The 27,396-nt window shown below is 41.2% G+C and overlaps 1 protein-coding gene across 2 annotated transcripts; it reads left to right on the top strand.

Annotated features, from left to right (window-relative positions):
- The first annotated feature begins 685 nt into the window (after positions 1-685).
- NDP (norrin cystine knot growth factor NDP) lies at positions 686-27,212 on the top strand. Of its 2 annotated transcripts, XM_053580576.1 has the most exons (5): positions 692-993; positions 10,211-10,334; positions 10,598-10,755; positions 17,363-17,743; positions 26,027-27,212. In XM_053580576.1, exons 4-5 carry the CDS (start codon positions 17,570-17,572, stop codon positions 26,252-26,254), a joined length of 402 nt encoding a protein of 133 aa, XP_053436551.1. In that variant the 5' UTR covers positions 692-993; positions 10,211-10,334; positions 10,598-10,755; positions 17,363-17,569; the 3' UTR covers positions 26,255-27,212. The 2 variants fall into 2 exon arrangements, with proteins under 2 accessions (XP_053436550.1, XP_053436551.1); XM_053580575.1 differs by lacking the exons at positions 10,211-10,334; positions 10,598-10,755 and having other exon boundaries at positions 686-993.
- The last annotated feature ends 184 nt before the right edge of the window (positions 27,213-27,396 follow it).

The raw sequence follows: 27,396 nt of genomic DNA, 5'->3' as shown, positions 1-27,396 counted from the left end.
CATAACAGCGTTATTCAGCTGCAGGTACTTAACCCATACTCATTATCTTTGTCACTTTTCTACTAGTTGTGGTGTGGTGAGTTGGCCTTAACCTGTTAATCCACATTCTCAATCAGATCTAAAGTTTTATTCTAAATTATGCAGATGAAGGTGCTTCTTAAAGTGCTATTGTAAGTATAATCATGTATATACGGCTAGTTTAAGGGATGAACAACTCCAGGGAAGAAAAAGAACTCTCACCACCCACACACATCGTGATAAAATAGGGCAGCGTTTTGCACTTGCTTCAACAGCATCGCCTGAGAAAGATTTCTGATTCTCATCTTTCTCCTCTTAGCATTTCAACTTCATCCCAGTCAGCTCCCGAATCTTTGAACAGAATGCCTCTCTGTCTTTGTATTTCCAAAACTAAGCGTCTCTATTGCAGACTGCACATCTTTATGGCAGCCAAATGCTTGCAAAAGAATTAAATTCAGAATATTCATTTGGCCTCGTGTGTGTGTGTGTGTGTGTGTGTGAGAGAGAGAGAGAGAGAGAGAGAAATTAGAGAGAGAGAGAGAGAGAGAGAGAGAAATTTCCTTCGCCCTTGTGTACGCTGTTCCCATCGTAAGATGCTCCGTGGAAGGGAGCCGAGCGGTGGGCAGCGGCTGAGTCCGCGAAAACGAACGCCTCATATTTCCGTGGCATTCCCATTTGCTAGTGCGCTGCTGCGGCCGCACGCCTGATTGATATATGACTGCAATGGCACTTTTCCATTTGACATTCTCTCTCTCTCTCTCTCTCTCTCGCTCGCTCGCTCGCTCTCGCTCTCTCTCTCCCCCCTCCCCCCTCCCTGTGTCGCTTAAACAACAGTCCTAACTTTTGTGTGTTGCAAATATAAAAGGCAAGCCATGTGACAGAGGGACAGAAGAACAAAAGCATTTGGAAGTAACAGGACCTCTTTCTAGCTCTCAGAAAAGTCTGAGAAGAAAGGAGCCCTGCGTTTCCCCCAAGGTAAGCAGGAAAACAAGCGCTGCCGGCTTGCCTAGGTCGCTTCTTTCCAAACCGAGAGTTTCATCCTCCTCTCAGACAAAGAGACACCTTTAAATACCACTTAAATTTGCATTGCTTTAATTTGCATTAATCTGTAGCATGGTAGCATTGTGTTTTTTAAATGAACGGGTCTTTGAAGTCTGTGACAGAGCAGGGAGCCTCTCAGAGAAGCTCGAAAATATCTTTTGGTTTGACTTAAAGAGATTTTCTTTTCCAACTCTCTGCGTAGTTAGATGTAACTTTGTGAGGGTTCTTATAGTTGACCCCGTGAAAGGGGACTGAGAAGCAGCAACTCGCCAACATGGATTCGTGGAGCCCAGTATCTTCCCTACTGCCCTCATCCCACTCACATGGGGGTACTATTAACATAGGCAATCCTGCGAGTTTGAAAACGCACTGTTTACTTTTATTACTACTTATGTATGCTGCTGATCTGCTGCCAGGGCTCTGCCGGAGTGCTCAGAATGACTTCAAACAATAGGCAACATTTATTTCTAGCTTTCTGTGTCACGCTTTGTAGGAACCTTGCTCCTTTGCACTCTCTCCCAATACACAGGACTTCGCTTTCGTAGCCGCATTCAGGAGCACCGGGGAGAGATGAGGATGGGTTTACTGTATGATTTTGATTGGGCAAAAAGTCCTAGGAAATGCATGCTGTTTGCCTTGGACTTACTGAAGGGGGTTATTTTTAGTGTCAGCTCGTCCTTGCAGCATGATGTCCAAGGAATGACCAGAGAAAGGATGCTCCCACCAGCACAGGGAACAGGACCCGTAGGAATGGCTCCTACAGATACCTGAGGAATATTCAGAAGGTTCTTTCAAACTCCTGAATACAAGTGCTCTCTTTAAATGAACAATTGAGCTGTAGGAGGCCTGGGCATAACTCTTTCTTGGGGGACGGGAAGTTTGATTGTGTACAGAATGTTAATGACTCAGAACGCCCAGTAACTGAGGCGCATTGTAAAGGACAGGCCTAGATAAGCCTCCGTGAATGAGGCAGACTCTGCTTCTACAGAGATGCAGGTGTGGGAAAGGAAGCTATTTGGCAAGATAGGAATCCCATGTACAGTTCATTACTGTAATTTTCATTAATAACAGATATGGCTGCTGCAAAGAATTCCTCTTTTTATTTCTAATATTAGTGTATTTTAATTACAAGGAGCTGGCATCAGCAAATTGCTTTAACACAGAACATTAAATATCAGGTGCATTTGAAAGCCTAAAGATGCCTAAAATGCAGTGTTGGTTGTGGGTGTCAACCAAAGGCAGTAGGGACAGTAGAATGCTGCTTCACTGAGCAGAGCTTTTAGACCATGCAAATATCTACTTATTTTCTTACCAGTCTTGTTTCTGCAAGTAAACTTTAGGATCCTATTGACCAGTTTTCATTGCCAAGCAAGACATCATTGGCTGGGGAACTTTTCTGGTTTTTGCTGATAACTAGCCTTACAAACATTGTTGAATGAAAATCTGACTTTTGGATGAAAGCATTGTTGAATGAAAATCTGACTTTTGGATGAGTTAATATAGTCACTATTCAAGAAATCCTGTAAAAGATCCAGTGGATTTTATTGCTATAAAATTTTACTGTGATTTTTAAAAACTATTGCTGATAGCAAAACATTTAGCTGAATCAAAATAATTTTCTTAAACTATTGTTCAGATCATTACATGAGAATATTTGAACACAAAATGCAATGTTTTGCATCATTTCTTTCAAAATACATTTGGTTCAGGTAAATGGGAGAACTGGCTGAGGCCTTTCTTGTGACTATGTACCAAGCAGCTGACACTCACAGATAGAAATGTGCCTGTGGAGTTTTCAATCTTCATTTGAGTTCCAATGACACTGTCAAGGGAAAAATAAATCATTTTTTAATACAATTTCCAACTCATTTACTTTCCTGGGCTCTTGAAAAATGTGGTGAGTTTCTTGGAATGATAGCCACCAAAGGAGGCTGGCAATTTTTACTCTTATTTTAAGAACTCACAATTCAAGTACTGTTATTCTAAGTTGGATAATTATTTATTTTATAATTATTGTTAATAAATATTTATTAAGCATTTTCTGTGTTCCTGATGCTGTGCTAGTCCTGATGATGCTGTGCTAGTCCAGGTGAATGAGACATTGTCCCACACCCTAAGTCCATATGCTGTCTTCAGGACTGAAATGGAGTTTGCCATTGGGTAGACTGGACAATAACTTTTTTTGCTATAAAAAAAAAATTAAAATAGCTGCTGGTTTCCAGATTTACTTGAAATCTTTCTCACTCTTCAATGGGTTTTCTTTCCATTTATGATTAAGGGGTTCTCCTGAAGCCTTTTTTCACCAGATCTTGGGCACATGTCGCTTACACAGCTATCATAGCCTGGATCTTTCCAGCCTGGGTAGAAGATGCCTGGAAAAAGAGCAGTTGATCCTTTCTCTGCTCTCTGGAGCACCCTTTGGAAAGGACCACATGCTGTTTTTATGGGGGGGCTGGGCATGAGTCACCTACTCAGCAGCTGATATCAGGGACACTAGATGAATCATTGAATTAGAAATATGCACTGAGAAAGATGCATTAGTATCTCCCACCATTTACTTGTCCCACCCCCAGAAACAAAATTAATGACCTCTGGGCCTGGCCTACATTCAAAAGGCCTCTGGGAAGAAGCTGCTGGAAACTGTTCCCCAAACCCAAGTCTCTGTCAGAACCACACACAGTGTTGCTTTCAAATAACTCAGTATTGTGTTTTATCATGCGGTAAGGTTACTGGGAAAAAACCCTGAAGACAGCATCAGCAGGGTCCTTGACTTGGTCCTTATCAGTAAATAATCCCCCATAGTGGGAATAAAATGCTTCTGACTCTCTGAGGTGCCTGACTCACCCTAGCCAGCCCTCAGCTTCTTGGCCAGAGGCCTTGAGCCCAACCTCACCTCTTCCCATGATGGTTGGTCAATGCTACTTTGTCTAGGCCTTCTAGGCTAGGCCAGCAGCCAGTGGGCACAAAGGGGTGAGGAGGCAGGTGGAAGGACTGAGAAGTGCTAACGCAGAGGGGGAAGCAGGGCTATGGGAGGGTGGGTGAGCTCCAGGGCCTGGATTGTTGTGGCCTGCCTTGGCTGTGATCAGCTGTCATTTCCTCTTCATGTATGACACTGTGGAACATATTAAAATTTCTCTGGGATGGTATGTTTGGAATTCCTCTGATGCCCCACCTCACCAACTTTCCGGACAATAAAAGCGAGGTTATAAGCCTTTGAACAGCTGGCCGGCTATATATTTCCCCTCTTTCTTTCACATAACCTAATTCAGAAAAGAATCCAGCTAGACTGGCAGTGCCATGTCTGGGTACTTGCTTCCTGCAAGATTTTCCTCTACCACCTCCTCCTGCTCACCCTGGAATGTTCCTGGGTGGCATGTGGCTTTTCTTTTCCTTTCTCACCACTGCTCCCAGTCTTTCCTCTTTTCCCCTTTGCCTGAGCTCCTTCCTTTGTGAGCTGGCTCTTTGCTCTGCCTGTTTTCCAGACAGCGTGGGTCCTGTTCCATCCAGAGTGAATAGCCCATGAGGTCTCCCATCTCCATAGTATTCCCAGGATGTCATTCTTGGCACCAGCTCTCCCAGGCTAGGCCTATAGGATTGGGGGGCTTTTTGTAGCCCTGAGCCTGAACCCACTCACAGAGAAGAGCAGCCACATGGCTCAGCTGCCCTTTAGGCTGCTGAGAGCAGAGCTGGAGTGACTGGGTTGGCAGAGACAAGCATATCATTACAGTGACCCGAACATCTCCAGCAAAGGCCCAGGGGTGGGAACACTAGGGGAATGCCTGGATGCACTTTGGCCTACATTAAGAGAAATGTGTTTATTCTCTGTTTTAGGGGGGAGACAAGTGACTTGAAACAAAGCTTCCTGGATCCTTGGGCCCTGCCCTGCTCCCTTTTCTCATCTTTCCTTCCCACATCCTTCCCTCCCCAAACAGAATGAATGAGAGATAGGACTTTTAATCTGGCTACCACAGGCCTGAATGGATGTCTTCATGAAACCTGTTGGAGAAAAGGAGAGGGGAGAAATTGATCCTGGGTTGAGCCGCAATAAAAATGCATGAGATGCCAGAAAATGGGGAGGGTTTTTTTTTTTCTTTTATTCTTTCTCTTAACAGCAGAACAACAGTTTGGTTGATGAGTTGCAAATGGAAGAAAAGTGGACCTCTCAGTTAGAGATTCCCATTTAAGAGCCTCATGTAAACCTCCCTGTGCAGCATCCTTAAAAGATGCTGTTAATGTCCTTGGGACCAAAAGGTATTAAAGAGCAATCCACAAGGTGGCTTCCTATTCCTTCTCTTTTCCTAGGGGCTTTGGTTGACTTTTTCAAATTAACTAAAGTTCATTAAACGATCCAAAAGGAAAAAATTAACACAGCTGAATTAAAATGAGTCTTTCCCTATTAGCTTGACAGGAAGGAAAAAAGAAAGGAAGAAAACAAAGAAAAGAAAGAGAAGAGAGAACCAATTCCCCTTCACTGCTACTTCTTGGGTTTTAATATGAATTATTCCATACAAGTCCCTAGGCTAGAGGATCTATTTAAAGACGCCTGGCAGCATGAAGGGAGAGGGTAAAAATACAACCACTCTTTTGTCCATCAAAAGTTTTCTTTGGGAGGACATTAAGAGCATTCCTGTTTTCTTGTCTGCCCCTGCCAGTGGCAACGTTCCAGCTGGTAGTACCCACTCCTAGCCCATCAGGTCAGCAACCATGAACTTCTGTGTTTGATGTCAGGAGAAAACAGAGGGTGGGGAATCCTTCTGAAACCCTTGTGTATGAGGGGGAGGGGGCAGAAGAAGCTGGTACTGAAATGAGAGCTTGCTTGGCTGTATAGGTTGCAAATTCACACACCCACACAGTTGGGTTTCAGAGGAAGATTGTGCTGATGGCCTTATTTCTGATGCCAGCTTCCCCTGCATCTGCAAACTGCAAAGCTCTTTTCTCGTATCTCTGGCAGTCATTTGCTTGGCATTATTTATGGTTGCTGTCCCTTTCCGTGGTGGTTCTCAAAGTCTGATGGTTGAGCATATGTCCCCTAAGAGTCACATCCCCAGACACATTTTCAATAGTCAGAATGTAACACCCTGGATGGGATTCACAGTCTGGAACAACTAGTTTCTTGTTAGAAAGAATGCTGACTCAGAAGATTCAAAGAATGAGCAACTTCAGTTGGTGACATATCCTCCAGTGCTCATAATCAGGAATTCATCTAATTGGGGTCCATTTCACCCTCATGGCAAAATTTGGACATGAACATTCACTAGCAGCTTTAGAATGGGTATGAAATTTGCAATATATATATATATATTTCTCTCCTACAAAAGCTAAGAATTTTTCAGACTATTTGCTGTCTTCCAAGACCTGGCTCAATCCCAACTTCCTCTTTTAAGCTGTGATCCAACCAATTGCAGTATTCTTTAAAAATGAAAGGGTTACAGGTTAAGACATTCAAGAAAGTTGATGAACTGTCAGAAAATGCTAAGGTGCCACAAACCAATAACAGCCTTAAACATGGAGTCCTCTTCTGTCTTTCATCAATAGGGAATAAAAATAGGAAGAGAGCAGGTCATGGGAGAAATAACAAAAGAGAAGGAGGAAGGATTATTTTATTTTTGATGTTCAAAATCTGCCGCTTTTTTCAATAGCACAATTTCAGAAAGGGAAGGATCCCTTCATTTCACTCACTCTCTCCCAGGAAGGGAGTTGAAGTTGCCTTCTTTACCTGAAAAGGAGGTCAGCTCTTCAAGTGAAAAAACATCCCCCATCCTCAACTCTAAGTGAAAAGTAGGTATACATATTCCTAACATGGATATTAAGAATCAAAGAAATCCAATCTTAATTAAAGTCCTTTTTAAAAAACGCGAGGGGATATTTTAGGCCTCCATACATTCCTATGATTCTACTCCCCCTTCCCCAAATTATGAAATATTACTTCTTTTCAGAATCTAAATTTGTCTTTTGAGATTTGGAATCCAAAGGTAGCAAAATAGGATTGTTACAGGGGAGCAGACAGACAGACAATGTAGCCGTAGTATGCATGGTTTAAGCAAAGCAAAGCAGAAAACCACCAGCCCAACAAGTTCAGGAATATTAGCAACATGATGACATGTATTTTCTTGTGATTTTTAAATTAACCATGCCCCTTTGACACAGGTCTGCATCCAGAAGTGTTCCAGATTGCAACAGGATTGAAGTCATATGCAAATCCCACCATTGGGCAGAAAAGGCAAATTAAATGAGGAATGGAAAGACTGAGTTGCTCCTATTGTTCATACCCCTTCCTTAACCAAAGGCTCTACAGCTGTTAGGTGAGATCACTACCCACCATTCCAAAATGCTGTTGTTGCGTGTGAGGAGATTCAAATGCAGCTTTGGAAACACTTTGCTGCACACTTTGAAGAAAAGCCAACATACTCATTTGGCTCTAGGGTAAAAGGGAGCCTGTACCCTGAGCTGAGATTGGTCACCTCTCTCCTCCTAAAGCCATGACACAGCCAGCAGTCCAATGGCAGAGCAAGTGTTGAGTTATTTCAGCACAAGGGTCCCCAGAACACCTGACCACCTTTTCTTTTCCATAGAGAGAGTTACCTTCATGTATTTTGGCAGGACCGAGCCTTCTAAGTTGAATATCTCAGAACTCTCCTGCTTTCTTTCCAGGGAGTCTTATGCATGGGCAGTAGAATGTGTCTTGTTCCTCATACAAAAACCCCTTCCTGGGCTGTGGCTGTGGCTCAAAGGAGTAGGGTGCCAGCCCCATATGCTGAAGGTGGTGGGTTCAAACCCAGCCCTGGCTAAAAAAACAAACAAAACCCTTCCTGGGAGGGAGTGGGGGAAATGAAGGGATCCTCCCATTTCTGCAATTGTACTATTTGAAAAAATTGAAAGGACAGTGGCAGATTTTGAACATCAAAAATAATCCCTCCTTCTCTTTTTATACGTCTTCTGTGGCTTCCTCCCTCCCTGTTTTTATTCCCTGTTGATGAAAGGATGGAAGGGGACTCTGTGTGTAGGGCTACTGTTGATTTGTGGCACTGCAGAAAAGGCCACACCTAAGCACTTTTTGACAGCTCATCCCCATATCAGTCACAGCTTTGAGTCAGGTGGCTAGATTTACAGAAGTAATCCAAACCCTGGGAGGAAAAGACTTCAACAAAAAAGTGCTTTCTGACATTCCAGTAATTAGACTTGGTCATTTCTAATAATGCAAGGTTTATACTCTAAAAGTCAATTTGTTATGTGTCACCTGTTAAGAACTCAGAATGATTCTTTCCGCAGAAACTATAGAAGCCCACAGACATACAGCGCAGGATCCAAGAACCAGACCCAATGGTCAACTTTTTTAGAGCCAAGTCCAGCCCAGAGCTTCAGGAACGTACCCCCCCACCACAGAGGTTCGGAGGTTCTACAGACACTTTACCAAGCAGGGTGCCTTGTTCTTGAACACTAAGATCTTATTAATTCTACATCTGCATAGAAGACAAATTTTCTTTTTTTCTCTTAATTTTTTTATTAAATCATAACTGTGTACATTAGTGCATTTATGGGGTACAATGTGCTGATTTTATATTCAATTTGGAATGCTTATATCAAACTGGTTAACATAGCCTTCACCTCACTTATTTAATTATTGTGTTAAGACATTTATACTCTACTCTTAATAGATTTAACATGTACCCTTGCAATATGCACCATAAGTGAGGTCCCACCAATTACCCTCCCTCCACCAAACCTCTCCCTCCCCACCCCTCCTCTCCTTTCTTCCTTCATCCTGGGCTATAGTTGTGTTTTATCTTTCATATGAAAGTGTGGGTAATTATATATTGGTTTCATAATAGTGCTGAGTGCATTGGATACTTTTTCTTCCATTCTTGAGATACTTTACTAAGAAGAATATGTTCCAGCTCCATCCATGCGAACATAAAAGAGGTAAAGTCTCCATCTTTTTTAAGGCTGCATAATATTCTATGGTATACATATACCACAATTTGTTAATCTGTTCATGGGTTGATGGGCACTTGGGCTGATTCCGTGACTTGGCTATTATGAATTGGGCTGCAATAAACATTCTGGTGCAAATGTCTTTGTTGTAAAGTGATTTTTGGTCTTCTATACCTAGTAAAGGAATTGAAGGATTGAACAATAGTTCTACTTTTAGTTCCCTAAGTGTTCTCCAAACTTCTTTCCAAAAGGAACATATTAGCTTGCATTCCCACCAGCAGTGCAGAAGTATTCCCTTTTCTCCACACCAACATTTGTAGTTTTGGGATTTTGTTATGTGGGCTACTCTTACTGGATATAATATATTAGATAATATCTCAAAGTGCTTTTGATTTACATTTCTCTGATGATTAAAGATGATGAACATTTTTTCATGTGTCTGTAGGTCATGCACCTGTCCTCTTCAGAGAAACTTCTGTTCAAGTCTCTTGCCCACAATAAAATGGTATCACTTGCTCTTTTCTTATTAATAAGTTTGAGTTCTCTATGGATTCTAGTTATCAAACCTTTGTCGGAAACATGACCTGCAAATATCTTCTCCCATTCTGAGGGCTGTCTTCTTGCTTTACTTACTGTATTCTTGGCTGTGCAAAAGAAGACGTATTTTCTAACCAGTTGTCCTCTCTTAATCTTACACTGGAGCATATCTGTAGCTTAACTCAGTTTAGGAATAAGGGCCATTCATAAGGAAAGTGTAGGAAGGTTGAACTCAGCTTGTGTTGTCATCAAATGAAAGAAGTCTAATTCTAGAATTGACTTACTATTAGCCTTTCTACTCTCCTCTTACGCTTTCATGGAGACTAGATAGAAACACCACAAATTTTACAAGGGCTTTAGGAGAAACAGGAACTGGTTAAATATCCCTGCTAACCACTTCCTATCATTAATAGGACATTATAAATTTATAAACTATATTTAGTACATTGCAAGAACCCAATCAGTTGATTATTAAAGGCTATTTTTATTTCAGGTCATCAATATGGCCTCATTTATTTTATTTCAGGTCACCAATATGGCCTCATTCACCAAGAGGCCAATTCTTGGCCTTCAGTTTTTGCTCAGGAACTACATTCGACCTTGTTTGGGCTCTTATGCAATCATTAATTCCTTGAATAAGGAAGGAACTCTTTTTGTTTTGTTTTGTTTTGTTTTGAGACAGATCCTCAAGCTGTCGCCCTGGGTGGAGCTCCATGGCATCACAGCTCACAGCAACCTCCAACTCCTGGGCTTAAGAGATTTTCTTGCCTCAAGCGATTCTCACTTCCAAGTAGCTGGGAATACAGGTACCCACTGCAACACCCAGCTATTTTTTGGTTGTAGTTGTCATTGTCATTTGGCAGGCCCAGGCTGGATTTGAACCTGCCAGCTCTGGTGTATGTGGCTGGCACCTTAGCCACTTGAGCCACGAACTCTGTTTGTAAGATTGCTTTGGGAACTATGTAGTCCCAAAGTAGGCAATATACTCTTAAAAGTTTGGGTAGAGTTAGAGATTGTTAGAAATGGATAGAGTCATAGAAATATTTTGACCAATGTGTTCATTTTGTAGATGAGGAAACTGAGTCCAAGAGAAGACAAGTGACTTGCTCAAGATCACACAGCCAACCTGAAATTATAAAAAAAAAAAAAAAAAAAGATCACACAGTCAGTGATGGCAGTGTGGGACTGATGGCTTGAAGAACCTCAGAGCAGCCTGCTTTTTACCAGGTCTGGCAACAGTAGAATGCTCTTTGGTTTCAAAATGCAGTGCAATTGTTATCTAATATTTCTTACAAATCAGTGCAAAATAGCTAGATACAGGGTGCTAAAAATATAAGCTAGCAATGGGACTGGGAAAGAGAAGATGAAAGTAATAGGTAACTGAGAGTTTGGACAACAATGAGAGGCTTTTCTGCATTTCCTGATAATGCGTCAAGATCAAGATTTTGAAGTTTCAGTCAGGCTCAAGGCCGAGTCCTCCCACTCCAGTCCTTCCCCAGACAGTAAAACTATTTAAGCCAAGGACACACACACAGTTGGGGCTGCATGACAGTTGGCTCACCACCACCACCACCACCCATGTTATTTCTATTCTCAATCATTTATTTTAGCACTCTTATTTATCCCAGAATTGTGATTTATTGCCTCTTTCCCCAGCTATATTCCTTCTTCTCTTTTGCTTCTCTTCTCTTCCTCCATCTCCCCCACAGCTGAGTTAGGCCACACTTCATCAGTGGTGCAGGCTGAGAGAACAGAGTCCTATCAGACAGGAGAACTGTTGTTTAACTCCAAGGATGTTGTCCTCTTTCTCCTGAGGTAGCACTATGGGGGCAGTCATTGTCTCCCAAGCTCTCCCATCCCTCACCACCCCTGCACTGTAGAATCAACACATGAAATGTTTCTGTCTCTGAGATGAAAGGGCCAGCAGACACTCCTTTCTCTACTGACCTTGTGGCTTCCCATTCTTGTAGATACCTGGGGTTGGCAGGCTACCAGCCTGGAGGCATTTGCTGGCAGTACTGCTACCTCTGGGTCAGCCCAGGCCTGACTTGTTGACTGCTACTGATGTGCTTCTACATGGAAATAATACGAAAAACTATTCATTAAGTGCACAGAATGCTTTATAAAATCCAACAGGCTGTTTACAGTTTGTAAATTAAGTGCCTTGGGAAGAGGCATCTGGTATTCTCCAAGGCATCTGGTTGATTAGATCCAATTGGAATTCTTAGAGTTCCTGGGAAGGGGCTACTTAGTACTTCATATTCTCAGAATTAGACCTAGAGTTTCTTACTTTTCCAATCCTAGTGCTGTATGAAGTGTTACATAGCAAGCTTTCTTCCACAGTTATAAATCTTGGATTTTGGGGGAGGGGGGTGGAATTCCTTTGAGAGAGGCTGTATGTTCTGCCATCTTTACTTTATTCATGTTTCATATCATAATTTTTAAAAATTATAATAAATACCAAATAATTCTGGCTGATACATTGACTCCATTCCAAAGTCATTATATATATATATATATTTTTGCAACCGCAGAAACCAAAGTCATTATATTAAGCAGATAACTGCTAAACTTAGATCTTCTTAGAAATGAAGCAGTGCATCTTGGGTACAAATTAGATGTTAAGAAAATTTTTCAATGTGTCCAAAAAAATCACTCAGGAAAACAACAGGCCACTCTGCCTGTAGATGCAGTGAGCTGAGTTAGAAGACGGTTCCAGAATAGAACCTATCTTTTTTTTCCTGACCTTTATTTCTTATCTGATAGAGCAAAAGGAGACATATAATGAGTCCTCAATGAATATATGTTTAAAAAATACTCATTGAAAGAAGCCACAGGTGGGAATATCTGCATATATTAGTATTAAAAACAGCTAAAGTTGGGGGGAGGAATATGGACCAAAGAACCACCCTCCTGTGCCTGGCAAGCAGGGCAAAATGACAGCCATTCTTGGCACATTCCACTTGTCTTGGCCTGTTGCTGGAATAAGTTGCATGAAACCAATACTTTACCCTCTGCCAGGCAGAAGGTCAGCCCAAGAGTGAGCTGATCTGTGGGCACAACACCATATCTCAACCAGGAGGCTGGGCCTGCTGTAAGCTCTGCTGTATTATTTCGCTGAGGGTGACAGGTGGGGAAATCTGGACACCAGTTGTTCTTTTCCACTGGTATCATTTGGAGGGTAGCTCCAAAGTCGGGCACGCCAGCCTACATGCCTCTTCTGCCAGCAGAGGCTCCACATTGGAGCTATTAGAATGTGGTCTCTGTACATTGGCCAAGTCCATGTTTCAGAGACTATACCACAGGATAGAGTGGCCACAGGGCTAGTGAATTCAGTAAAGGAGTCATTCTTATTCAATTCATTATTGCCTGCATAAAGTCTTGATAGGCAGCATTTGATTTTATGACACATGGCTGAAAAACATTAAGGCAAACTGGAATTAACTTAGTTTTGAGAAAATGTCAGAAGCTCCTACAAGGCAGACGTAGGCTGCCAGAAAGTGAGGATCTTAGTGCTGTAAATTTTCTTTTTCATTCTTTCTTTTTTTTTTTTGAGACAAAGTCTCACTATGTCGCCCTCAGTAGAGTACTGTGGCATCACAACTCACAGCAACCTCACACTCTTGGGCTTAAGCCATTCTCTTGCCTCCTCCTCGCAAGTAGCTGGGACTAAAGGTGCTCATGACAACACCCGACTATTTTCTTGTTGCAGTTGTCATTGTTGTTTAGTTGGCCCAGGCTGGGCTTGAACCTGCCAAGTCTCGGTGCATGTGGCTGGCACTATAACCACTGTGCTACAGGCACCAAGCCAGTGTAAATTTTCTTAATTCCTGATTTTCTTTTTTAATGAGGCCTCACCCCTACTCTATAACCTCACTGTGCGTATTTTCAGCTATGTACACCCAGAGCAATACAGTGTTAAGACAACTCAGCCTAACTTTGTTCATTTCTTGAGCTTTATTTTTATTTCTTCTTCAATGCAACAATGTTGGTTCATTAAGTTTGAACACTTAAGGTGTTATGTTACAAGAATCTTTTTATTTTGAAGGTTCTGCAATTTTTGTGGCCTATTTACATTGTGATATTCATCCTTAATTCAGAGTTTAAGATAAAATGCTTGACAAAAAGTATCATGCTGTATGAGTGTGTTGAAATCAGAAATCTGTTTCTTAGAATTAGTGGTGTATCAACATTTCCTCTCACTCTTTTATTCTTTATCGCTACTTCTAGGTTCAGCTTATCATATTTAAATACAAAAACATATAATAAAATTACATTGTAGCTAACATTAACTATCTCTTTATCCGTATCAACTTTACAATATTCGCTTGCAAAAATGTTTTATTCACTTTTCAGAAAAAAAAAATTAACTATGATTGCAATTCAAGATGTTGCTACTAGGTGGTGGTAATGTATAAGAACTAAAAGAACCACCTGACAAGAGTATTTTGACTTCCTGTGTCTTCCCATATTTATAAGAATCAAAAGTATAATATTAAAATAAACTGGCAAAAACATTAAATATCCATTAACTTAGCTAGTAGTGCTTTTTTTGTTTTGGGTTTTTTTTTTTTTTTTTTTTTTTTTTTAGTGGAGAGGGAATGAAGGATCAGATAACACAGGGCCTTGTAGTCCATTATAAGGACTTTTTTTTTTTTTTTTTTTTAGAGACAAGGTCTTGCTTTGTTGCACAGTCTGGAAGGCAGTGGCTTGTTCATAGCTCACTGTAGCCTTGAAATCCGAGGCTCAAGTGATCCCCCTGAGTAGCTGAGACTACATGTGTGTGCCATTGTTCCCAGCTAGTTTTTGTTGTTGGTTTTATTTTTCAGAGACAGGATCTCACTATGTTGCTCAGGCTGGTCATAAACTCCTGGCCTCAAGTAAGCCTCCTACCTCAGCCTCCCAAATCACTTGGATTATAGACATCAGCCACTGTGCCCAACAAGTTACTGGTTTTAAGCTGAGTTTTTAAAAGTTAAAGCATTGTTTTTTAAATAAAATTTTAAGTAAGTAATACACTCACAGGTTCAAAAGTCTAAAACTACAAAAAAGTATACGGAGAAAAATCTTTCTCCCGTGCATCCCCCACAACTCCCACAGGTAACTAATTTTATTAGTTTCTTGGATATCCTTCCAGGGCTTCTCCTGTGCAAATACAAATATATATTCTTGTCCCTCCTCATTTTAACAGAAATCCGTACATAGAATTTCTTCATCTTTTTTTATATAGTTGCCCAGTATTTCATATATGAATCTGTATAAAACATAATCAGTCCCCTATTGACAGGTATTTTGTTCTGTTTCGAATTTTATGCTATGCGTATTACCATCATGTTCTCTTGTGACCTCACATGCAGGATAATTCACAGAAGTAAAATTACTGGGTCTAAATTATATACATTTTCATTTTTAAAGATATTGCCAAATTGGCCTCTACCAAGTTTGGACCAATTTATACTGAACTATCTCCAAAATGGGCCTGTTTTCCCACAGCCTTGCCAATAGAGTGCATGATTAGATTTTGGAATCCTTGTAAATCTGATTGGTTGAGGAAAGTATCTCAGTATACTTTTATTTTTTTATCTCTCTTAAATGAGTGAGGTGCCTATCTTCCATGTTTGAGGAGCATTACGTTTCGTTTTCTGTGGAGAAAGTGGAAATGTCAATACAACCGTACATACATATATATAGGATTTTGTTGTTGATGTTGTAGCTTATCTTTGTCATCAGGCTATACATTTGTGTTTTAATTTTCTTCACTTATTTAACCATACTTCCTGGCCATGGCTTTGAAGAGAAGCTGCTGGCAGTGAAAAAGGAGGGCCAGGACCAGAATGTTTGCTTTTCTCCTCATCCTTTTACCATTGACTCCTAGGGAGAATATCTGTAGACTAGAGCAATGGAAGGAGAAATCCAATCAGTTCTCTTTCTGAGGCTAATTTAAGGCTTCAAAGAGTCAGATAACCACTTTGGATAATTTAGTCAGATTAAAACTCATGAAATGGTCAGCAATATTGCATCTGGTGAACATAGACTTCAAGAAAATGCTTGCTCAAAAAAAAAAAAAAAAAAGAAAATGCCTGCTCTTTGAGCTGAAATGTTGGTGAGTTTCGGGGTAATATGTGTAAGAGAAATCTAGAATATGCAGCTGAAAAGAAAGCAAAACATGCTTTTCTGCATCCTTTGCTGACTTGGAACATTGGGTACAGGTTTGATCCATTTTTATAAGATATCGCATTAGCATACATGTAAAGGAAAGTGGTATGAAGTTGTATGGAAATACGGTCTCCTCAACCTTGAGATTACCTTTGGCATGTGGAAATCATGGTAACTGAATCCATAGCTATCACATAGTGGCATTTTAAACAAGAAGGAATAGCATAGCAGATGCCATCTCTGATAACTCACCTAACTCTACAGATGAGGAAACTGGAGCTGAAAGAGTTTAACTGACTTGGGTAAGGTCCCCAACTTATAAAGGGCAGGAATCAAGCCCAGATGGATACCCTTATTACTGGTCCCTGCCCTTCCTGAAATTTCTCAGACTTTCTTGAAACACATGTACTTGAGGTTTTGCCAATGCCAATGATGCCCTGCTCTGAAGTAGCCCTACCCCACATACCACTTTCCACTTAGGATCCCCTGCCCCATACTTGCAAGACAGCTGACTGAGGCTAAGTGGGTATGAGGCTATTCTACTGGGGCAAAACAAATTGGCTTATACCGACTTGAACTTCTACTCTTGATTTTATCAACACTTTTTCCTATTTATTCAGCATATTCATGAGTAGGAAGTTTAAAAATGTACTGTGAACAAAATGATAAAACTTTATCTAAAATACCCTTGAAAGTTTTTCTGAAGCTTGAATTATCACTTTGCTTTTGTTTTGGATGCGATGTCAGCTCTCCACAATTTTCCTAATGGTGTGGAAATATTTTGGATGTACTCTGTCTTCCGCTGTGATAAAAAGCATTGGGGTTGGCCATGGCTAGGGGTGTTAGTGATTTGATTTGGGAAGATTTCTGGACTCTAGCCCCTTATCCAAGAGGTATGATTAAAAGAACAAAGCAAATTTCAGCAAAAGCTGTATAATACGATCCCATTTTAATGGTAAGTCTGTGTTCAGATTATACCATGTACCCAGGCTACAAAGGCTCTACGGAAATGTGTGATTCTGTTAGCAAATACACGTGTGATAACTTAACCATGCTAGAGGCCAGTTATCATAGTGTGTATTTCAGATGCAGTTTGTCACTGATGCTAGGTGGCACAGGGCTTAAAACAAAAACAGGATAAGCTCAGTGCACCAAAGTGGAAAACTAGGTGGGTGGGTGGGTATGGACTTGGAAATGGAAAATGTGCTTCCTCATGTGATGTGGCCTGTGTTCATTATCACTGATCTGCCTCCTTTCTAGCCCTGTAAGCTGACATTGACACCAAAGCTTATTAAGAAACCGAATAGACCTTTTTGCCCCCACCCACCAAGGATAAAGATGAGACCACCCAATTCAGTTATACTGTCACCAGAACCACATGTTTAATCTTTACCATGGGTTCAAACTATTTTTACCCCTAGGAACCTGGACTCCAGCAATTAAAGTAAACATGTGCTTCCATTAAACGATTATGTCCACTTCCAAATGGTTATAAATATGTAGCATAAGCTGCAGGGGGTGGTGTGTGGAATGGATGACAGCTTATGCTAATGACACTCTAGAAACCAATATTCTCCACTCAAAATGACATGGAAAAATTCCACTCAATACCTCCTGGGTTCCATTAGTGGTTCTGGGTAAATATTTCTGGGGAAAATAATTTCTGTTTTCATTCCAGCTGTGCTGCAGATATTGTGATGATGGATTGCAAGTGCAAAGAGTAAGACAAAACTCAGACATACAAAGGACAATGACAACCAGAAAGCTTCGGCCAGATCCTGCCCTTTCCTTGAAAGGACCTGGATCCTAGGAGGTGACGGCATTTCCAAATTTTTGTCCTCTGCCTCCCTCTGCTGTTCTTCTGGAGAAGTTTTTCCTTACAACAATGAGAAATCATGTACTAGCTGCATCCATTTCTATGCTCTCCCTGTTGGTGATAATGGGAGATACAGACAGCAAAAGGGATAGCTCATTTATGATGGACTCGGACCCTCGACGCTGCATGAGGCACCACTATGTGGATTCTATCAGTCACCCATTGTACAAGTGTAGCTCAAAGGTAAGACCAAGGTCTCTGTAGGGGAGAATCGCCTTCCCCCTCAACACAAGAGAGAAGCCATATTTCTTTGTCAGGGTATGGATGGAGAACTATGATCCTAAGCCAAACTTGAGCTATGTGGCTGGCCCACAGAGCTTGTGGGAGAATCAGGCATTTAGGATTTCCTACTATACTTAGCACTTTTGTCAGTAAAACTGGCTAATCAACCATGTCCATACTCATCTTGTGTTTTTTGTTCCTGACTGTGAAATTTATGAGTGGTACTGTCCTTTTTCATGAAAGAAAAACGTTGTCATAACTCCTTCTACCTCCATCAGCAATAAAAAGGAAAAGAATGAAAATAAAATATGATTGAGCACAGGAACCTACTTCTTGGAGGGATCTTCAAAGAGTTTTCTAGTGAAATAGTTGGTAACCGGCTTGTGTTCTGAGCCTTTCTCCATGTGCCATGTTTATGTTAAAATGATCTCAAAAGATAAGATGAAAATTTGATCACTTATCACTTTACATTGGTTGTCCAAATTATTTTTGTTTGGAGTAGGTTACATTTCTCTTGCAGAGGAAACCCATGCCCAACTGGTGTACAAAGGAATATTATGCTTAAAAGGCCGTCAAGAGTGGCCAGCCACATGGACCACCCAGAAGGTAGGCACATTGTAAGGAAGAACATATTCTGAATGAATTCTCATGACTATCATCGACCCCAGACAGGCGCGTGAATGAAACTAGTCCACATTTGGTGAATGAGAATTTTTTTAGCCCGACTTCAGAGATTTTCACTTATAGTCTTGAGACTAAAACCACTTAAAAATTCTCACATGACAAGTATTTTTTAATTACCAGTATAATCAAGACTTTTTATGATATCAACCACTAGAATTAAGACCATATAAGTCAGTGTTTCCACTCTCCATTTAAAAACATTGTGACTTCTCTCTGCCTTTAAAATTTCCATTAACTTCTCTGATTATAGCTCAATGATGATGACTTGTTTTGGTTTGGGGGAATCGGAATTTGAGTTAAATCACTTTAACCATTACATTAACAAGACCTATGACTATGGGAACAAACAGAGATTTTCCACTTAAGAAAAACTTTGTCTTTTATTTGTACTTATAGAACCAAAAAAAGAAGTAAATAGTTGAATGTAAATTTCTATAGGCCTACAATCCTTTCCTAGGAAAAGAAAACTACAACAAATTTAAAAAATATATGTATGAGAAGTGTTTTTACAGCTGTGATTGCTCAGAAACTGTAAGCCCAAGTAAGGTTGACTATAACAATTACTAGCTTCTCTTTCCTACCCTCCTTCAGAAATATTAGTGCTGTTTCTTACTCCCTGGATAATTTCTCCCCTTTGGTGAATTGTCCTCCATAAACATGATTCTTTTTTTAAAAAAGGAGGGGATTAAAATTATGTCAGAGAAAGTGTCACTGTGATGATAGAAAGGAATAAACAAATAGTAGCATTTGTACAAATCAGAAAACAATCTAGAAAGTGTGGATGAAATGATGAAGGAATGCCTTAGCAACTCTCACAATAACCTAGGGAGGGTCAAAGAAGAGACTTCATTATCTGAAGCCCAACAAACTCATGGTGCTTGAACATGAATGTTAGAAACAGACTTCAGTATAATATTGTTCACCTTTGTTTCTTCCATAATGCCACAGTAAATAACAACACAAAATTGTGATGTAGGAGAAATTTTTGTAATTTCATGGGAACAGTCTGTTTTCAGATAACCCAAATGATCTCAAATATAGCAATAATTTTATGTACATGGTACTTACAATTATAAACCTTTCTTCTTTGGTCATAAAATATGTCTGGAAAAACCCCAACTACCCAGATCTTTTCTGGATTAGATTTTCTTCTGTGTATCCAGGAACAAAACTGTTTTTCATTTGGAAATATTCTATAATTCTTGGCTCTCACAAACTCAGGCTGACCTTCTCCCAAGTGGGTCTGTCTTAATGAAATTGTGTGCCTTTAGAAACTTGGGACAGGATGGTGCCTGTGGCTCAGTGAGTAGGGCGCCAGCCCCATATACCGACGGTGGTGGATTCGAACCCAGCCAAACTGCAACAAAAAAAATGGCCAGGCATTGTGGCGGGTGCCTGTAGTCCCAGCTACTTGGGAGGCTGACACAAGAGAATCACCTAAGCCCAAGAGCTGGAGGTTGCTGTGAGCTGTGATGCCACGGCACTCTACCGAGGGTGAGAAAATGAGACTCTGTCTCTAAAAAGCAAAAAAAAGAAAAGAAAAAAGAAACTTGGGATAAAACATTTAGCCTGTGTCTAGAAAAAAGAACAATCAACCCTAGTCTCTTTTACAAAGAAGACACTTAGGGTAGATTTTTTCTTCTCCACAAAAGTTCTCCTTCAACATCATGTTCAAGGGCTATTACTTACTTGACACATGCCTAAATTTGCCTGTAAGTTGTCAGAGCTTCTTGACTTACATTTATCTAGTGCCTGGCCTTGTAAAGACAGATGAAGGGGATCATGTAACCCAGATTCAGGGAAAGAAGGGCACTTGCTTGAACACCTAATATATGTTGGACACCTCATTCTATACCAATACTGTATGTTCTAATGATTGTAAACAAACCTGTGATGGCATGCGTTGTCATGTCCCTTCTACCAGTAAGGAAAAGTGAAACCTGTCAGAAGTAGGCTGCTTGATGTCATATATAACCAGGGACTGGCAATGTCTGTCTCAGGACATTCATCTTTCCACCACACAGAGGAACACAAGCAAAATGTAGGAGCCATTGTTTGGAAGTCCAGGCTCAACTTCTGATCAGCCAGCAATAACGATTTATACTCAGCAATTTTTTCTAGAAAAAAGAAATAGTACTGAAAGCTTTTTGAAGAGCCTTCAATGAGACTACTTGTCCATCCTAGCTCTGAACTTGCAACTGGACAGTCCCAGGGTCCTGTCACTCATCTCCTAGCAATTCAGGAAAAGGCTGAGACGGAATTAGGCAGGAAAAACTGGCCAAAAGGCCCACCCAGGAGTGTGGCCACAGATTAGGATGTGCCTGGTAGAATTAAGGCATGGTACCTCCTGGGCACAAAGGATCCTGGGAGTGGCAAGTTCATTCATAATCTTCATGAGAGACCATGTTTCTCTGAAATTCTGAGTAAGTAAAGGCTGTACAGCAAATAGGCAAAAGGTCAGTGGTTAGTGGGAATGGACTGCCTGGAGAATCTTTCAGGTAACTGAGGCATCAAAGACTTTTAAGTGAAAGCCACTTGGTTTTTAATTCCTTTTCTGCATTTGCTGCCTCAATTTCTTCCCATGCAAAATGGAGCTGTCCACCTGAGGGTGTGGGTATGGGTGTTGGTGATAATATTTGTCAGCACAATGTCCATCATGTAATAAGATTTAATAAACGATATTATGATCTTAATGGTGAGGTTATAAACTGGACAGGTGTTTAGACTCGTTTTTCTATTTCAGTCACTACTGAGACCTCAATAACTGCTGGGATCTCCTATAGTCTTAAAGGATTAGGAAACTGAACTTCACTGTGGTTCTTGTTAAACACAGGATGGGGCAGAAGAGCAAAGGAAAGAAAGAGCTGTGCTGGGTGCTAAGAGGGAGGATAAAAGTGAAAGAGAAACAGCCCCTGCTGTCTGGGCTGACCTTCCATCCCAGGTGAGTGGAGGAAGGAAAGCGTAAAAGGAGTGAGTTTTGGATTCCAGGCCAGAGAGGGGTTTTCAGGAACAGGGTTGGAAAGGCAGACCTGTGATGGCTGAGTTGAATGAAGAGTGGGAGATAGTGGCCCCAGGCCAGGGTATGGAACCAGGGCACAGTTGTCTGAACTCTTCAGGGCCATGGGAGCAGATGGGGAGCCCAAGGGGCAACAGCAAAGGAGAAGGAGGAGGGTTCAGGGGATAAAGCCTGGGAAAATTCCCAGAGGAAAAGGGACTGGCATGCTAAGGTCTGAGTCTTGGAGTTGAGAGGAAGCTGTTAGGACCCCCAGGCCAACTACAGCTGCCCACTAAACTCATAGCATGGTAGGAAAAGTCACAGGAGTCAGGTCTGTCATGTTGATAACACAATTGACTGCGTGAGACATATAATTTGATTCTCGCTTAAACTCAATGCCTATTGGGTGGACATCCTGCGGAAGGTGCTGGAGACACTAAAGTGGAAAGAAAGAAAAAAGAGACAGAGTTTTTACCTTCAAAATGCTTGCAAGTAAACAAGGAGGAGAGGGAAGGGAGGTGTTCAGTGTACAAAGGCCACGTAGTGTTACTTTGTGACCCGAGTGATGGGACCAGATTCTTGGAGTGAGCTGAGTTCCCACTCACTTCTTGTTCCCCTTGTTGCAATTTTGTTGGTGCCTTCAGCCTGACACAGACCCTTTGGAGGTTGAACTGGGTACATGGAGATGAGATGAGCAGTTGTTTATTGAGGTTGCTTGTGGAGAAAGGAATAGGAGAAGCAGCATGGGTGGGTCTTACTCCTGATAAGAAAAAGGGTGCTTCAAGGGCCACACACATAGACATACACAGTGTTCAGTGCTGTGAAAAGGCAAAATATGCTTCCCACTCAGTTGGGGGTAAAATAGCCAAAACACTGTTCTAGGATAGGACAGAGGGCTCTCTGTTCTGATGCTAATGGACACACCTGGTCAGTCAGGCTCTTAGAAGATTCAGTTCTGCATGAGCTTGGGGGTAGTGATGCTATTTCCCAAGAAGCCCATAAGACAAAGGTTAGACTTGGCTTGTGTGTCTATGGCAATAACATGGTCAGGGGTCCCAGGGACACATCAGTATAGGGAAGGGAAAGGTATGAATTAGCTCATGCCTCCTGAAAACATCTCAGTATTAGGAGGCAGGTATTATAGCAGTTTGGATCAGGGGTTTAGTTTCAGACACACTGTGCCTTTTACCAGAAATGTGAGTTTGAGCAAATTACTGGAACTCTCTAAAGCCCGAGTTTTCTCATCTATTGTAACAGTATGGATCATAATCGTACCTTTCTTGTACTGTTGTTGAGGATTAAATGAGACAACTTGTAAGCACTTAATAAATGTTCTTGTTAGAAAAATGATGGCTATCTAATGATCCTCAACCTTAAGCTAAGCTCTCAAACTTTAATGAGTCCAGAGCTTTGCTACTCAACATGTGAGTACCCAGCAATACTGATGCCAACTAGAATTTTATGAGAAATGCAGAATCTCATGTCCCACTCTAGAACTATTCAGAACCTGCCTTTTAAAAAGATCCTGGCTGATTCAATTGCACATTCCTGTTTGAGACGCTCTTGTCTGGAAGAGGCCAGAAAATGTTTAGTAAAAAAGACAGGTGAGGTGTGACAAGGGCTAAAACGTGGACTATTGAGAGTAAACCGAGAGCAGATGGTTATCCCTTCATTCCTTAAAGACACCCATTTGTGGATCTTATCTTCCAAAATGCTGTTTTACCTCTCCAACACACACACACACACACACACACACACACACACACACACACACAAAACAGAGGTAGATTTCCATCTACTTTTCAGCTTTGATCCAGGATCTGTATACTTAGGTATCCCACAGGGGAGGTGTGTGCATAGGTGTGTATGTGTATTGAGAACATCAAGAATCCAATAATTATTTTGTAGGCTCTTCTTTGAGAAGGAGGAATTTAAATTTGGCCACCTAGTAAATAGGATTTCTTTAAGCAGAGCCAGGTGGAAAGAACATTCCTGGGTGACAGAAGACACAAGCAAAGGCAAGAGACAAAGGTATTGGGGGCAGTTCCATAGACTCCTAAGTAAAGTTTGATAAGTGTAGGCAGTGGGTGATGAGAACAGTTACAAATAAGACTGGAAAGATACATGAATCCTGGGTCATGGAGGGCCTTGACATCTGTTCAAAATGAAGGATTTTATTCTGACAACCAGAGGCAGCCATTGAAGGTGTTCATTGAACATGTTGGCACATTCTTCTTGTGCAGAAAGTCCAGTTCTTAAGAAAGAGGAGCTTAGTCCTCTTCCATTGGACTTGGCCCCAGCTCCTCCCACGCCTAGAATTCTTGTCCTTCAGTGTGGGCTGCGATGGAGCTTGATATCCTGAAACTTTTAGTGAAATCACAAACAGGTTAGCTGGTCTACAAATGGCCCTACACTGCTGACTTGGTCCTTTGACAGCCGGTACTAATGGCCTGGTCAATTCAGTCTATGTTTCGTTCACCTGCATGTGTATCATTTGGATTTGATGCCCCACATCATCTGTGGCCATTCCGAATTAAGTCTGTTGGTACGGATTTGCTATATCCACCCAAACGGAAAGAGGGTCAATAAAGGCTCTGTTTTGGGAGGTGATGCTGAATCAACCTAATAGGTGATTTAAATTAGAAATCAGAAAATTTAATGCTACTCCAAGGTGAGATGTGAAGCAGCTCTTCCCAAGTACTGGCAGGTATCGGAGAAAGGATGAGGGAAAATCGTGGACTCTCTTATTAGAGAGATGGGTTGGGCACCAGCATAATCTCTCATAGCCTGTTCCAGAGCTGGGTGCAGTGGGAATACCTGTATTCCCAGCTACTCTAGAGGCTGAAGTAAGAGGATCCCTTGAGTGCTAAAGTTTAAGGCCACAGTGAGCCGTGATCATGCTTGTGAATAGTCTCTGCACTCCAGCCTGAGCAACACAGCAAGATCCCCTCTCTAAAAACAACAAACCAAACAAAAACTTGTTTCAGATCATGTTAATTTTGCCTATCAATCTGAAGAGTAGGCAAGATAGAATAAAAATCTTTAATAAAATCAAAATACCTTAAAGATGCCTTTTGCTCTTTACTCTCAGAGAAAATTAATTACTTGGTCCAGTCCAACTTATTCTTCCTCAAGCCCTACTGTTTTTATTCTAGTGTTTCATATTGCCTTGCTGGTTGCTAAGTAACTTTTGGATTTACCCACAGCAACTTCTCACATAATGATGTTAATGATCTATAATTACCAGAAGTTACCTTTCCCCCCTTTTGGAAAGATGGATTAGCCATTTCCTTTTAATCCTCAAGTGTTTAACTCTGCCCTACATGATGATGTCAGAGATAATGGCTGATGAGTCTTTAATAATAACTGCTCATTCCCAAAATATCATAAGGCAAATGTCAAAAGGTTTCATGCATATATGTATCTTTTAATCTTTCATTTGAATAGTTCCACCTTGTATGGCCCTGCTGTTGGCTCTGGAATTATAGACAACTTTTCTTCCATCATTTAAGATAAAATTCACCAAGCAAAACCCTCCTACATAAAACACAGACCCATAATCTCAGGTTCTGTAACCCCCTCTCTATTCCAGCATATGGGGTTATGTAGTTTAATGAATCAAGCTGGTTCACCCTACCCCATCCATGACTTCCACTTCCAGGATACCAGGATTTATGTATAGGATACTTAAATAAGCCTTTTTCCCATTCCCTTAGGCTGTATGCAAAATACTGAGTGTATGCTTATGTACTTGTTTCTGATGATAACTTTACCAGTTTTCATGATATTCTTAAAGTTATCTGTTTACTAAAGCTAAGTTAAGAGCCGCTGTAAAGAACATACAACCTCTTTGACCCCAGCCCAAACCTTTGGAAATGGAGATGATCACAATGAGTGTATCCTAGTATTTGCCCTAAATGACTCTGAAGGTTAAGGTGTGATTGCACAGATCTCAGACCCTTCACTGTACAAACCAATAAATGTCATACTTTTGTCCCAAGTTGCAGCATCCAGAACTTTTCATTGAGGTTATACCTCCTTCAGAAACTGTGTCCCTGTTCTTTAGCTATTCCCTATACAAATCAATTATTTTTTCCTATAGCCATTCTTTATATACTCTTTGATTTCAATTTGGAATGATTTTCTGCATGTTGTTACTGATAGGGTTATAATGCACTGGACCAGTGGTAGACTGACACATATCAGGAGAAATATTTTTGTTGCTGTTCTTTGATTTTTAGTTGCATAGAACGGTGATGGGCCTCACCCAGTGGTTCTAAACCCTCTTTACATGCATACTTTGAAATCACCTAAGAAGCTCTGAAAATCAAATAAACCTGGCCCTGCCTCCAAAGATTTTAAATCAATTAGCCTGAAATGAGCCCTGAGTGTTGAGATGTTTTTTAAGTTGACCAGGTGATTCCAATATGCAACCAGTGCTGAGAGCCATTGGTCTAATCCAGCAGGAATTGGCAAGGAGTGGGAGGACCTTTCAAAGGATGCTATGTAGCTAGCTGAGGTTTTTGGCATCCTTACATGGTAACTACCTCCTCTTCTCTCCCCAGATGGTGCTCCTGGCCAGGTGTGAAGGACACTGCAGCCAAGCATCACGCTCCGAGCCCTTGGTGTCCTTCAGCACTGTCCTCAAGCAACCCTTCCGTTCCTCCTGTCACTGCTGCCGCCCCCAGACCTCCAAGCTTAAGGCATTGCGCCTGCGATGCTCAGGAGGCATGCGACTCACTGCCACCTACCGGTACATCCTCTCCTGTCACTGTGAGGAATGTAGCTCCTGAGGCCTGCTACTGAGGGTGGCTTCAAGATGGGACAACGACAGACGCAGATCAACCAGCCAGGGAAACAGTGGCAAGAAAAGAGTTAAGACAAAAAAAAAAGATACAGCAATTCCTACGAGACTTTGCATACTCTAGTAATAAAGACTCTACATGCTTGTTGACAGAGAGAGATACTCTGGGAACTTGTTTTCAGTTCCCATCTTTTTTCCCTGGTACAATTTCTTTTGGTTCCTTTTCAGATTCAGGCATTTTCCCCCTTGGCTCTGAATGCTGTTTGGGTTTCCAACAATTCAGCATTAGTGGGCAAAAGTGGGCCCCATGCAAGAGTGTGTTCACCTGTGCTGTTATGAATTCGCTTTGGAAAGCAGGAAAGCCCAATTCATTTTGGGACATCTTCCGTTGTTGGGTTTTTGTCCTTCTGGTCTAAGGTTGCCATCACTGGTAAAGGTTACCAATTGCAAATTCCAGATACCAAGCATGTGGATATATTTAGCCAGGTTTACTCACAGCCAGCTAACTGAAATTAAAATAACTAACAAACGGATTCTCTTATATGATGCTGGAACTCTGGATAGCTATAATTATTATTCAGAAATGACTTTGGGGAAGTAAAGGTGGTATAAAGAATTTATCGCCGGAAGGCTGTCTCAGATAAATTTTGGCAAAATTTTGTAAGGGAGGAGATTTTTAAAGACTTGCACAAATACGGATCCTGCACTGACTTTGGAAAAGGCATATATATACTAGTGGCATGGAGAATGTACCATACTCATGCATGCAAATGCTTTAGCTGTGTCACGGGCATCATTCTCTAATACCCGTATGTCCATGTGAAGCTCGTTGCCAAAACAATGGCCTGGCTCATCTTCTGAACATTTGGTTCAAATATGTTTTGGTTCTTGAGGCTCAAATTTTGAGTTATTCCCATGTTTTGAAATAAAAACAGAGGATCTTCAAAGTTTTGAATGTGTAAGTATTTTTTTTCCTCTTCAATATCCTACCATGATGTAGACTATAAGATATGTGTAGCTAGTGCTTGAGCATCTCCCGTAATATAAGGAAAGGATCCAAAAGAAGAGGGAGGTAGGATTCTAGAATGCACAGTGGTGGCATGTTTTGAAATCAATGTACCAGGGAGGTGG

Source organism: Nycticebus coucang, chromosome X (assembly GCF_027406575.1).
Source record: "Nycticebus coucang isolate mNycCou1 chromosome X, mNycCou1.pri, whole genome shotgun sequence".
NCBI lineage: Eukaryota > Metazoa > Chordata > Mammalia > Primates > Lorisidae > Nycticebus > Nycticebus coucang.
This window is presented reverse-complemented; position numbering and strand designations above follow the sequence as displayed.

Coding starts and splice junctions, on each gene's coding strand:
- NDP (XM_053580575.1), top strand. CDS start 17,570: ATGAGAAATCATGTACTAGCTGCATCCATTTCTATGCTCTCCCTGTTG. Junction 17,744..26,026: donor TGTACAAGTGTAGCTCAAAG/GTAAGACCAAGG, acceptor TTCTCTCCCCAG/ATGGTGCTCCTGGCCAGGTG.